Raw genomic sequence first — 15,193 nt, 5'->3', positions numbered from 1 at the left:
ATCAGCCGCATATAGCCTTTTACCGAAAATAAAGCCAGGATTAACTTCAAACTTTAGTTTTGCGGAGAATTGGGGTAAAATGGGTGTATACGTTTCGTGAGATGATTCTAAATGTCTTCAATCAATTTGCTGAACTTTTTTACATAAGAAATATCAATTTTTGTCAGCCGTTTCCAACTTTCTTTCGAGTTATATATTCAGTTTTGAAAATAAACTCAAACGAAAAGGAGAATTGGGGCAAAACGGGCATGATAGCGTACCGTGCGGTCGTTGTAAATACTAGCAATCAATTTTTCAGCCCTTTTTACATAAGAAAAACCTTACCTGGTAAACGACATCCAGCCTTTTCAAAAAAAGTCGCGTTTTGGGTCCATTTTTTCCCACTGTGCGTCGTATGCTAAACCACAACCAGTTGGTAAACCAACGACTGCGGACCGGACATTCACAAACCCCAGCTCAACAACGACGATAAGGAATCAAATACCGATGAAGAAGGAATAGAATAGCGACCCGGAAGCACATACAACAAATAAGAACATCCGGCCGTGAGCAAGATAAAATGCAATACCGATGACGACATGGACATAAACGAAAACACGAGAGAAGACGGACCGAATGACCCTAAAGGTCGCGCAGAAAATGTCGATTTTAGTAAATTCGGCAAAGAATGAATAAAAGTGAAATTTTTTCCAAAATGTAACCACAACTACTTCGATTTGTAGTATTAAGTCACTAACAGTTACTCAAAGTCTATTTGGCCACATTGGCCACCATCATTGGTTCTGGAAACCCCGGAGAAAGTATCCATCGGGTTCTCGGAGGTGGCTAAACCGATTCAACCAAACTTAGTCTCAAATGAAAGATGTTGCGTCCCCGTAAATGGCTATTAAATTTCATTCCGATCCGACTTCCGGTTCCGGAGCTACGGGTTGTGGCAAGCCGTCACAAAGCAAATTCCGATTCAAACCGATACTCCGATGAATGCAAAAAAGTAAAAACTTCGCTAAAATGTCTCTCAAAGAACTTAAATTTGCAGTTCTAGGTCACCGCCGGCCAACCAAACATTCGTTGACTACATTGACCATCATAGACGGTTCCGGAAGTGCCCGGGAAAAGCGACCATCTTTCAAAATTAACAAACTCACATCACTTTCTCGGAAATGGTTGGGCCGATTTTCACAAACTTAGTCCCGAATGATAGCTATATTATCCCCACAGATATCTATAAAATTTCGCGCGGATCACTTATATGGTTCCGGAAATATAGGCTGAACCGTCCGGTCACATATAAAATTCCCATATAAGCCGGAACTCAATTTTTTTTTCGAAGGGGGCACCCCATGAAATTTCAGAAATCGAATTCGTATTTTTGATGCCAAACATCTTTAGAATGCACGAAATGTCGAGATTTTATGTTATCTCGAAAAAAAAAACAAATTTCATAAAAATCGACTTTTTGGAACTATGACGGTTTCGCACCTTTTTGCCTTTCTCAATATTTTAATTTAATATTGCCGTGGGTGGTTTTTCTTTTACAAAATTTTTTGAACTCGAATAATGATTTTTTTCTTGTATATAGTGTTGTGTATAATAAAAATGTAATATATACATTTGAACGTTTTTAATGAATATGAACAACTCAAAAATTCTCCTGTTCATGATTGAGAAAGGCATTATTGCATCGCTAGGTGGATTAAAACAGGTTTTTCTAAGTGTGTATGTTTAACGACATTCTTGAATGATTTAAGAAAATCGTAGATTTTAATACTATATTATACAAAGTTCCATAAACTTCCATAGACACATAATTTCGAAATTATCAACAGATTAACAATAACGCTTCTAGATTTAGAGGGTTTCACTTCTGAAAGTTTTTGGATTATTAGGAATTTTCTTTTTGGGGAGAAATATAGCATAGTGCTAAGCATTGCCTTACTCGGCAATTTCAAGTTCCTATTTCGCTATGTTTCTCACCAGTAAACCAAATTTCCATACTTCCGGGACATCACAACTGTTTGGTTATGGTTATGAGCACACATAGTATTTCCATCTTTTGGTATAGCGCATATCTATCGGCCTAATCGGTTTGACACGATACTGATGAGACAAAGTCGAAACGTAATTTTTTGACTTTCTGATAAATTTTGTCCAGATAAATATATTCTTCTTCTGCTATAAATCATAATTTGTTTAGAGGTTGTGTTCAAGTTTCCGATGCCGAATGATATCCAATGTCGTCGCTCGGAACCATAACCAGATTGCGCCCAAAAATAGAAAAATTCTACAGCTCTTGATACAGTTATGAAACTGGTTAATTGGAATCTTGACTATCTTCTCTAATATTATAACTGAGAAGCATTTGATACAATTGTGAAACTATAATTACTGATCAAAAAGTTCTTAACAGTTACTAACGTGGCCTTGTAATAAGACTGCTACGAATTCAATATTCTACTACGTTCACACTATGAGTTAAAACGTGTTTTAACGCTATCTTGATGACGGTTTTCTTGTTGCCAATTATTATAACATGGTTTAACTCTGTAGTGTGAACATAGTATTAATTGTGCAAATAGCACCATCTCACGCGAAAACAATCATAATACTAGATACATTTCAGATGACGTATTCTGTATCTACTATCTTAGGTAATCGTATACACTCAGGTTTTTTTTACGCGGGGGATACGAGCCGCGTAAATGAAAACCGCGTTAATGAAAACCGCGTAAATTTCAAAATCCGCGTAAATGAAAACCGCGTAAATTTCAAAATCCGCGTAAATGAAAACCGCGTAAATTTCAAAATCCGCGTAAATGAAGACCACTTAAATTTAAGAATCCGCGATAAAGGGAACCTCATTGATGGATACCGCGTAAATTCCAAAATCCGCGTAAATGAAAACCGCGTAAATTTCAAAAACCGCGTAAATGAAAACCGCGTAAATTTCAAAAACCGCGTAAATGAAAACCGCGTAAATTTCAAAATCCGCGTAAAAAAAACCGCGTAAAAAAATACCGCGCAAGAAAAACCGCGTAAAAAAAAACTTGAGTGTATCAGGTTCAGGAAAACAACTAACAAAGGAATGAAACACACTCATTAATAGAGTTAATATATTCAAACCAACCAATGTCAACTATTTTCATAGTTTTAGTAAAATCCCCAACAGTTGTCTTCCTCAGCAATGAAAGAAACAATTTGCTGTAAAAGTTCATACTTACAGTTCTTGCAGCATCCCGAGGTTTTCCAAGCCAACAGGCACTGAACTTAACACATTATCATCTAATTCTCTGCCGGATCCGGGAGGGGATGGGGTATAGCATGCAACAAAAATGAAGAATAATATCAAAATACAATTTCATTGTTGTCGGGAGAGGCGAGAAAAAAAACTTCCACCAACCAGGAAGTTTCCTGCGAAGGTCGTGGAAGTTATAATCGTATTAACTTTCTAAAAGCAACTGCACACCAGCTCTGGAGGGGGCGGAATTCGTTAAGGATCCACACTCTCACGCTCATACATACACACACGCACATACACACAGACCCATCCTGATTCATTCAGTGCAGAAAGCTCTGCTGTAGCACACTTTCATGGCACATTTATCGCAAGGATGAATGGATTTCCATTCGAGCTAAGGTCGCTCCCGGAGCACGGAGCTGTTGATTTTAGATCGGAAATGCAGCAAACTTAGCGCTGCTTGCTTGCCTACGATACGGATACGGTTCCATGCAGGAAAACGATACTCACAGAACTTTTAAACGAGTTAAATTGGTGAAAGCACCGGAAGTTATTTCACTTATTTGATTCCTCTTGACTAATCTGGAAATGAATTGAATAAACAGGACTTCGATCAGTATTTTGGGAATTTGTTTTCAGATTTGTTGATGAGTTGGGTTGAATATTTATTAGGGTGGTAGGATTGATTTCGAAATATACTTACAAAATATGTAAATTCTCCAAAAGTGGAAAATCTCCTGTCTTAATAATACTTATTAAATTATTTCCTAAATTTCTGTAAAGGAAAAAAGAGAAGGAGAATTAGTCTAGTTCATACTGTCCTGTTTGATAAACATAGAAAAACTCAGAATTAAGTCCATGATGTCATCATAATTCAAAGAAATGAATTATGTCTGTTTTATCCGAATATAGAAATGGTGCCAAGAGTATCGAAATTGTTTCTATCAGTAACCGTCACTCATATGCCCCGATACTGTCACGTTTCCATTCCCTGTTTACGGAAAATAAATTTCTTCTCTCCTTTTGGGCATGGTGCCAAATCCAACATAGATCCGTACATTATGCGAGCACAAATTACGTGACACTCTTGTGCTATATATTTGTCTTTTAGGCAAACATCGCACAAAAGAATATAGGAAAGAAACAATTTATCCTTGATGTTTGTTCAAAGAAAACACACACAAAATACGATACTGGCCTCATTTGAAAGAATTTCAGCGGACACCATTTTCAACGCCGATTGCATAATTCATGAAACAAAAAAAAACACAGGACACTGTCGCTGTCGAAAAATAAAAAAAAATACATAAAACTGCCACTCACAAAGCTTCTAGTGATCTCAATCCGATCAACGCCTCCGTCGGGATCCGTTGCAGCAGATTGCCTTCCAGTCTCAAACTCTTCAAATAGTGGAACCCACGAAAGGTTACGTTTTCCACCCCGTCTATCAGGTTGCTGTCCAGCTGGCTGTCGGCGCGGATAATAAAAGAAGAAGAGAAAAAAAACCGTTAATGGAAAGGTCAAGATTAGTATGAGCGGGGGAATTGGCCGGTGGCTATCGAACCGTTTTCCGGTCTCAGTGCGAGTCGATTCGTGGCAACCAGTGTGCCTGTCGCCACTTACAGGGAGGAAATGGTGCGAACTCGTAGCAGGGCTTCCGACGGGATGCGTGCGAGGCCGCAGTTTTGGAGCACCAGCTTTTTCAAGCTCGACAAACCGAAGAAAGCTTCGGTTTCGATTTGATCTATCCTATTGTTGGTGAGGATTCTGAAAAAGGGAAACGGAGAAAATATTGATTGTTAGATACATTTGTCTAAAAGAAATCTTCAAAATTATTGTTTTTAGAATTCAAAATTTTAGAAATATTAGATTCCATGACACTATCTCAATATAGAAAACATTTAGTTCAACAGCTGCCAGTGATAAGTAAAGGTCCCATAGGCTGATCAAGCCCCTCACTACAAGAATGGAGACTTTCTTATACAATATATTTTATTCGTGATTAATAAAAATACATTTCAAATTTTCGCAATCTTTTCCCTGATATGGTAAATAGTGAAGCAAATCACATTATCGATGAAAAACGAAAATATTCGTTTAATGTTTTGTAATATTCAGGGAGTTTATGTCGCCGTCATATTTTGTTGTTTCCACAAATACTGTGTGATGTTTTTTTGTATCTTTCAGGACAGGTCAAGTCTAATTTGATGATACTGTTAAAAATGTATTGGGTAATCGGAACGACTCTGAACGAAACAAAATAAATATTTACCCGGGCGCTTTATGGTCCTTTTTTGACACTAAAACACAAAACTAAATTTATTAATCAACGACCCAAAGATAAAATTAAATTTAAAACTTATTAAGTATTACAAAGAACCTGACGGAGGGTTTTTATTTGTGACAAAAACATCAAAGTTTAGCTCGGACAAACTCAGCGTTATGATAGGCAGTTCAAACCACTCAAATGACATTGCTTGCCATCAAATCTTCAAGAAGGGCTGGTGAGTTCACACCCCGCTCGTGCAGTCGAGAAGGATGGCGTGGTCATCAATAAGAGTTTAACATAGAAATATTCTAATACAGCTTGAGCTTTTAATCTTTGTGTTTTCGACAAGACACACCTTTAACTGGCCGACGACCCGATCAGAACGACATAACAGAACGCTATAAAATTTATATCTCATGTTGATATTAATTACTCACTGTGTTATTTTTGTGATATCCCAATCAGCAAGGCAAGCAAACTTATATCAAGATTATATCTTCTGGTGATATCATTGAACTGCTAATATGATTTTAATGTATGCATATAACGATGATGTTATAATATATTACACATTCTTTCACACAAATCTTTGAACGCTAACTGTAAACTATAAAGCGGGCAAATGACCAGTTGGTTAAAGCCCCAATAAACAAATCAATCGATCAACTGTGAGTGATTGTTATATTACACAAATGACCGTCTATTTGCTAATACGCGGAAGCCTCTTTTTATGCGTATTTATTCAACTTTTAAAGCAAATTTTCGAAGTTTTAATTGATTTCCTTATATTTGCGTTTTTCACATGGATATTCAAAGTTCCACGATTTTGAGAATTTATCAGTTTTAGATGCAAGTGGTCGGAAAACTTGAAAATAAGGTGTTTTACTTAATTGGTTGCCTATTTTCTGAGACACTCGTCTGACACGCTATTTCGAATATGTGGCTTATGATTTCAATATTGAAGCCTTTATTGAAAATGTTTTGGAATCGCAAAGTTATCAACAATCTATTCAAAAGAATATAATTTTCATATAAAACTTATTTTAAAGAAGGTGCAAGAAGTATCAAGCACTCCAGATGAAATAAAGAAACGCTGATTCAAATAAAAAGCATTTTTAAACTATTTGTTATGGTTTAGTCAAATGATTATATAAATAATTTTCTTTTAATTAATTGTGCATATTGCGAAAACGAATTTTCAGAACTTAAAAATTGTTTGATATGTACTGATTTCCACAATACCGTTATGAATTTTGAGGATCTTCGAGGATCCTCAGTCCGATTTCTTCAATTTATACGGGTTTTTCATAAACAACCGAAACTTGTCCAGTTTGTGGGTATCTGATTTTGTGCGTTCTCCGAATTACCAAAGCATTGTATTTTTTTTTATTTAAACCCCCGCATAAAGATGTTTGAGTTTGAGATTGTTGTATCTTTTCATTCCACCTAAGAAAGTTTGACATATACAATGAACTGACAATTACTTTGAATGCGCATATTTACTAATGTTTCCGTTGTATTCGATGGTGCTTCGTTCGTCTTAAAAAAACATCGAGCTAACAAATTTTCGTAATAATCAAGATACTTGATTCATTTTGTAGAAAGTAAAAAAAACGAATAATGCGACCTATTCAAATTGTTGAAAGATTAATAGCATACTCACAAGCTGCATAAAGCTATCAATATTTCAAAATGGCCTAGAAATCTCTGAATATATACATATCCTAGCTGGTATTATTGTTTGCTGTTACAATTTAAATGTGTGTTTTAGATAGTGCTTGAAATAGCTAAAAACTTTAATGTAAAAATATTGAATAATTTCCTCCTTACAACTAAATAAAATTCAGAAAAGAAAATGTATTTTAGAAAACATGAAATATTCTAAAATTCGTCACACCGAAGAATCCTCAACAATTTCTCGAATTTTATGATAATCTGTTATAATATTCGCAGTTGATAGATTGAACTATTGCAAAAATTGTATTTCTGCGAACTTATTAGATGTGAGATAATTGCACTGGTTTGCTTAATCTTCCCCAAAATAAAAATGCCAATAACAAAACCCCGAAAGCGACTTTACTTGAAATCTCAAAATGCAAGCCTCAAAACTTTGGTATTTGTTTCTTTGAATCTATTAGGAATCATAAGTAACATTTGTCGTATTCTCCGTAAAATAATGTAGGTAAATTATCCGCTAAATGTTACCATACCGCATCGACATTATTCCTAAAACTCGTGTAAATCAGGTTAACGTACAAGAGAAGCACCGAAACGCACTATTCAGAATCTAAAAATAGCCCCACTTTCCTAATCTGGAAAGATATTAAAAAGCTATTCAGTCTATCGTAATATAGGCAGCTGTAGTAGTGAGCAAAACTGTATGAAAACAAAGCGTATTATACAAGGAAAACAAACAGTCCTTAGGCTTTGGCAAAGTTCAATGTGTGCGTTCTGGAAACATTTTATGCATCTATAATCGTTTTGCCCTTGACGAATGCGTAGAATATTATGCTAACATTGAACATTGGCGGAAACCAACGTCGTTGGTTCATGCAGGAAACATTCCCTTAAAACTCAGAATACCCAGGTTCAAATCGCTATATCCACAAATAACAATCAGCGTGTCATATATTCATAATAACAATGAGCCAGCATGTATGCAATCATTTGACAAAACTATAGAAAGCTTTTGCTACATAAAGCTTTTTGCTTCCAAACGAAAAACGCCTTAATATATGCTATATTTTTCTATTTAATTCTATTTTTAGACCTGCACGCTAAATTCGTTGATACTATACAATAGGTAATAAAAGCTATATTGGCTGTAGGTGAACCTAACAAATTTTGTTATAATTCTGATAGAAGCCTATCACAGGTTGTCATATTTTTGATATATACTAGAAGAATTTCTGTTATGTTTTCTGTTATTTTACCAACTAACGAGACCAAAGTTATAACACAACTTGTTATCATAACAAGGTAACTCAGCCTGTAATAATTCTGTTATTTCTTTCTGATCGGGAAGGGTACCCGGGAACCCGTCAATTAAAAAGTTCATAACTATGCCATTTTCAACCGATTTGGACACTTTTGGATATTTTCGATTACGAAACTCAATGAATAAATATGAAATATGAAACTCATCCTATTTTAGAATGAGTGAAAATGAAACGGGTGAATGCGTCTAGTTGCTTCCGAATGTTTGGAAGAATGTTACATTGCCAGGATATGATTTGCAAATTTTGATAAAATCCTGGCAATATAGGTATCAAAATCCTTGAAGTTGTCTCAGAAGTCTGTTATTTGTCGTCGACGGATACAGTCTCCACCCTCCCCAAATCATTCGATCTCGCTCGAACGCCTGACAAAATACTCACGAGGTTACCGGCGGCGGTCATAAAAAATCTCAGGAGGTCTTGCACGATCTGTATCTCTGCTAGAATGTCTCTCGTAAAAATTCGATCGCGCAACACTTCTTCGGATTTACATATACGCGGGTCTTCCAACACCACATTCATCAAACGTTTCAAACTATTGTTGGAGAAATCTGCAATAATTAATTGAGCAGATGAGTCGCAATATTTTGAGATCGTTTGCGAAGTAAAGCAGAAACATCAATGGTCCCAAGTGGCTCCCCTGGGCTATTATTGACGTAGAAGTAAATGTGGGAGCATGGCAATCTCCAATGATCCATCTCTTGAACTGTGAGCTAGGAACAAAAAAAAACTGCAAAAATACCGTTATTTCTAAATTTTCTTCTTTTTAGCCATTATTATGTTGTGGTTTACTCTATCAAAAACGTCAGATAGGTTGGTGTAAATCATATCTTTTTGAGCGCGACGTTCCATACTTCCAGTTATGTAGGACATTAGATACGGCAGGTTAGTCGCTGCGGACAAATCGCCGTCCAAGCTAGTGTTTGCATGCCGATCTCAAATAGAAAAACTAAATAGCATTGACAGTACTGTCAACCTTGTTTGGGTGCTCGGCCATTCCGGTATTACTGGTCTGATGAATTGGCCCGGACAGGTTTAAAGATTGACTTTGTTGCCACTGAGCCTGCATAGCCAATTTCTACACTGAAATTTAGTAAACATACTAAAGTTTTAAATCAAGTGCGATAAAGAGCTTTAGGCTTTCTCGCAGGCGATTTTAACTACTTGTGAATTTAGCTTATCTTCTATTTGTTTTTGTGCTGTCATTTTTCTTACCGTTCCCATTCTACTTACTCCCTCCTTCTGGTTCCCTTCCTATCAGAGAAATGATCAGAAGACACGGCAACTTGCAAGTGGGTAAACGAAATCATTTTGCGGACGGTTTGCTGACTTTTTTCCATCTCAACCGGCATCTTACTGACAACTACACAATTGAGCGGATGTAAACAATGCACGGAAAGTTCGGAAGCGATAATTATCGAACTTTTTGAATAGTATCATGAAATTGTAACAAATATCCCGTAAAAATATGTATATTCATAAATTTGGTTACTTGCAAAAATATCTGGTCAGCTTATGCCAAAGTTTCGAACATTTTAATTCTCAGAATGGTAGTATAAAGTTAGTTATTGAGAAGTTATGAACTTTGCCGAAGACTGATAGTGAATTCGGCTTTGTTAAAATAAGTTATTAAACTTTTAGCGAAATGGTGGCTGAGTCAGTTTTGCATGGGACCTAGTAGTGCATGGTTGTGTATCAGTACTCGATTCCCGCGAATTATACGTTTTTGTGAAATAATCGTTAGATTTAGCTCAATAGTATGTTCAGAAGAACTATAGCACATAATACGAGCTAGGTTTTTGGTTGAAAATTTTTAGTTCCAACTATGACCGCATAGAGAGCGTCACCACTAACCTTTCATAGAAGAGAGATAGAATATCAAGATGTTCGGAAGAATTATTGCAAAATGCTTGTTCTACAACTTTGTGGAAAACAACTAACTTCTAACATAACCCTCCGAGCTCTCGATCGAAGCAGTTCGTTTTCTGGTGCCGTGCATAAAGTGAATAAGAATAAATATTGTCAGTGAAGGTCAACCATTGTTTGAGGCAGTCTTTGTTCACCGGTGCCCAGGCTGGTGAAGTGAATACCAGAATAGCCGGAATCGCCGCTATATAAGCTAAGTATTTTTTTTCTCTTTCATTTCCCTTTCCCCGATCAGTCTCTACTTCTTCCCTTTCCCCTGAATGTAAGTTTCATCTCTCGTTTACACCACGTGTTATCCTCGTGCCTAAATGGCCGAGGGCGAAGTAACATTGGATGGGAAGGATATTTCCATGGATTTACCGGATAAGCCCAAAATTACTCCCTCCCCTGATTCCCCCAGTCCTCCCCGTATTAAAACATACCCAGCCAGTTCAAATGGACCCTGGGTGGTGTATTTCCGGCCCAACACGAAATCGCCCAATATTCTAGAAATATCACGGGAGCTGACTGCTAACTACCCGTCCGTAGCTCAGATAACACGTGTTCGAGCTAATAAGATACGCGTTATAGTAAATGACCTCAACCAGGCAAACCAGATTGCTCGCAGCGAGCGTTTTACGAAGCAATTCAAAGTGTATGTGCCTTGTAGGGTTGTGGAGATCGATGGGGTCGTCGCCGAACCGGGTCTAAAGTGCGAAGACCTGTTGAAGTACGGGGTTGGCTGCTTTAAGGGCCCTTCACTTCAAAAGGTGAAGATTCTGGAATGCAAGCAATTGTATTCCGCAAAAACTGAAGATGATAAGACAACTTATTTTCCGTCAGACTCGATTCGGGTGACTTTCTCCGGATCTGCTCTTCCCAACTATGTCCTCCTGGATAAGGTTCGCCTACCTGTTCGCCTGTTTGTACCACGGGTAATGAACTGCAGCAATTGCAAGCAACTGGGCCACACAGCCACTTTTTGTGGCAATAAAAACGGTGCGGCAAATGCGAGGGAGAGCATGAGGATGACGCTTGCGGTGGAGAAACTGATAAGTGTATTTACTGCGGGGGCCTTCCGCATGCTCTTAAGTCATGCCCGGCGTACAAGCAGCGCGGGGATAAAATTAAGCGCTCCCTTAAGGATCGCTCGAGGCACTCTTATGCAGAAATACTAAAGAATGCTTCGCCATCTGTCCCTTCCGAAAATTCCTTTGCTCTTTTGGCTGGCGTTGAGCAAGAATCTGACGACCCACAAGAGGGAACATCATTGGTTAACCCAGGGGAATCCAGGAAGAGGAGAAATCTAGCCTCCTCTACATTGCCTCGTAAGAGTGCCAAGGTGTCGTCCACTCAGAGAGCGCCAACTACAATCAATAAATCCAACGGAAGTGATGCACAAAAGCCGAAGCAATTTGCGCCAGGACTTGGAAATATTAATTCTAACAAGGAGTACCCACCACTTCCAGGGACACCAAAAACCCCAAGTGTCCCCTTTTTTCAAACAGATACTCAGTCCAGTAACGGACTAATGAAATTTTCTGACATAGTGGACTTAATTTTCACAGCTTTCAATGTTACTGATCCTCTTAAAAGCCTTCTGATACGTTTTCTCCCTATAGTGCAAACATTTTTGAAGCAGTTGACTACTAAATGGCCCCTCCTTGCAGCGATCGTATCCTTCGATGGCTAAGTCATCGGACGAGGTCACCGATTCGATCACTGTCCTACAGTGGAATAGCAGAAGTATCCTCCCGAAAATCGATTCCTTTAAATTTTTACTAAATAGTTTAAAATGTGATGCTTTCGCATTATGTGAAACTTGGTTAACTTCCGATATAAATCTCAACTTCCACGACTTTAATATAATTCGTCTGGATCGAGAAAACCCCTATGGAGGAGTACTTTTGGGGATCAAAAAGTGCTATTCTTTCAATCGAATTAACCTCCCTTCGACACCAGGCATTGAAATTGTCGCTTGTCAAGTTCTAATCAAAGGCAAAGACCTTTGCATTGCATTCCCATCTACATTCCTCCTAGAGCCTCGATAGGGCACCGAACGCTTTGTAATATCACGGAATCCTTACCGGTACCGCGGCTAGTTCTGGGAGACTTTAACTCGCACGGTACGGTATGGGGCTGTCTTCATGATGATAATAGATCAACATTAATCCAAGATCTTTGCGATAATTTCAACCTGACCATCTTAAACACGGGAGAAATGACGCGGATTCCTACACCACCAGCACGCGCAAGTGCGTTGGATTTATCGCTTTGCTCGACATCGCTACAGTTAGATTGCAGGTGGAAGGTGATCCCTGATCCCCACGGTAGCGATCATTTGCCTATCGTGATTTCAATTGCTAACGGTTCAAGACCATCGGAAACAATCAATGTCTCGTATGACCTCACACGGAACATTGATTGGAAGAGTTACGCGACCGCGATATCCATTAAAATCGAATCCACTCAAGAGCTTCCTCCGGAGGAAGAGTACAGGTTTTTGGCTGGCTTGATTCTCGACAGTGCGAATCAAGCTCAGACTAAACCAGTACCCAGCGCGAATACCCATGGACGGTCTCCCACCCTGTGGTGGGATAAAGAGTGCTCAGAGCTGTACGCGGAGAAGTCCATTGCATATAAGGCCTTCCGGGAAGACAGGTTACCTGCTAGTTATCAACAGTACGCGTCGTTAGAAAGGCGAATGAAGAGTCTATTGAAAGCCAAAAAACGCAGTTATTGGCGCCGGTTCGTCGACGGGTTAACGAGAGAAACAGCGATGAGCACTCTTTGGGGTACGGCTCGACGTATGCGTAACCGTAATAGTACCAACGAGAACGTGGAATATTCAAACCGTTGGATATTCGCTTTCGCCAAGAAGATCTGTCCGGACTCTGTCCCGGTACAGAAAACGTGCCGCGCCGTGTCTCCTCACGATACCGCGAACGAAACACCGTTCTCGATGGTGGAGTTCTCACTTGCTCTCTTATCGTGCAACAATAACGCCCCAGGGTTAGACAGAATCAAATTCAACTTGCTGAAGAATCTGCCAGACACTGCAAAAAGGCGCTTGTTGAATTTATTTAACAAGTTTCTTGAGGGTAACATTGTCCCTTATGAATGGAGGCAAGTGAAGGTCATCGCCATCCAAAAACCAGGAAAACCAGCCTCCGACCACAACTCGTATCGGCCGATTGCAATGCTGTCCTGTATTCGGAAGTTGTTCGAGAAAATGATCTTGTTTCGCCTCGACAATTGGGTTGAAGCAAATGGCTTACTGTCAGATACACAATTTGGCTTCCGCAAAGGAAAAGGGACGAACGAGTGCCTTGCGTTGCTTTATACAGGATTCCAAATGACCTATGCTAACAAAGAACAGATGTCATCAGTCTTCTTGGATATTAAGGGGGCTTTTGACTCAGTTTCTATCAATATTTGGTTAGAGAAGCTGCACCAGCATGATCTTTCACCAATTTTAAATAACTTTTTGCTAATCCTGTTTTTCGCATGGCGATTTAACAACATTGCGATTTAGCTACATGGGTATTCCCCAAGGCTCATGTCTAAGCCTCCTACTCAACAATTTTTACGTGAATGACATTGACGATTGTCTTGCCAATTTATGCACGCCAAGGCAACTTGCAGACGACAGGGTGGTCTTTGTTACACGGTCCAATCCTGCCGATTTGCAAGGGCCATTACAAAATACCTTGCACAATTTGACTGCTTGGGCTCTTCAGCTGGGTATTGAGTTCTCCACGGAGAAAACTGAGTTGGTTGTTTTTTCTAGGAAGCGTGAGCCGGCGCAACTCCAGCTTCTATTAATGGGTGTAACGATCAATCAGGTTTTCACATTTAAATATCTCGGGGTATGGTTCGACTCTAAAGGTACCTGGGGATGTCACATAAGGTATCTGAAAAAGAAATGCCAACAAAGGATCAATTTTCTCTGAACAATAACTGGAACATGGTGGGGTGCTCACCCAGGAGACCTGATCAGGTTGTACCAAACAACGATATTGTCGGTGATGGAGTACGGGTGTTTCTGTTTCCGCTCCGCTGCGAACATACACTTCATCAAACTGGACAGAATCCAGTATCGTTGCTTGCGCATTGCCTTGGGTTGCATGCACTCGACCCATACGATGAGTCTCGAAGTGCTGGCGGGCGTTCTACCGCTAAAAAATCGATTTTGGGAACTCTCATATCGATTGCTCATCCGATGCGACATTCTGAACCCGTTGGTGATTGAAAACTTCGAGAGGCTCGTCGAGCTTAATTCTCAAACCCGTTTTATGTCCTTGTACTTCGACTACATGGACAGAGCATTAATCCTTGGTCATATACTCCCAACCGTGTTCGTTCCCTAGATACTTCTGATTCTACTATGTTCTTCGACACATTCATGAAGGAAGAGATTCGTGGAACCCCGGACCATATGCGCCCGCAAGTCATCCCCAATATATTTTATAATAAATTCCGAGAAGGCGACTGTGACAAAATGTTCTACACTGACGGATCAAATCTCGATGGGTCCACTGGCTTCGGTATCTTCAACAATACTATCACCGCTACATTCAAGCTCAATGATCCCGCTTCAGTTTACGTCGCAGAGTTAGCTGCAATTCAGTACACCCTTGGGATCATCGACACTCTGCCCACAGATCACTACTTCATCATTTCGGACAGCCTCAGCTTTATCGAGGCTCTTCGTTCGATGAAGCCCAAAAAGCAATTTCCATATGTCCTGGGGAAGATACGGGAGTCCTTGTGTACGTTATCTGAAAA

At 39.1% G+C, this 15,193-nt stretch overlaps 1 protein-coding gene across 1 annotated transcript in view; it reads right to left on the bottom strand.

The window, feature by feature from the left end:
- LOC131679595 (follicle-stimulating hormone receptor-like) overlaps positions 1–15,193 on the bottom strand; it is a 72,933-nt gene that overhangs the window by 27,633 nt on the left and 30,107 nt on the right. The window contains exons 3-7 of the mRNA XM_058960335.1: positions 4,859–5,002; positions 4,559–4,702; positions 3,939–4,010; positions 3,746–3,817; positions 3,219–3,287 (exon numbers count right to left, since the gene is read on the bottom strand). Of these exons, the coding sequence (XP_058816318.1) occupies positions 3,219–3,287; positions 3,746–3,817; positions 3,939–4,010; positions 4,559–4,702; positions 4,859–5,002 (501 nt within the window). The remainder of the gene's footprint in view (positions 1–3,218; positions 3,288–3,745; positions 3,818–3,938; positions 4,011–4,558; positions 4,703–4,858; positions 5,003–15,193) is intronic.

The sequence above is a fragment of the Topomyia yanbarensis genome, chromosome 2 (genome assembly GCF_030247195.1).
Source record: "Topomyia yanbarensis strain Yona2022 chromosome 2, ASM3024719v1, whole genome shotgun sequence".
In the NCBI taxonomy this organism is placed as follows: domain Eukaryota; kingdom Metazoa; phylum Arthropoda; class Insecta; order Diptera; family Culicidae; genus Topomyia; species Topomyia yanbarensis.
The sequence above is the reverse complement of the archived record's forward strand: the minus strand, read 5'-3'. Positions and strand labels throughout refer to the sequence as shown.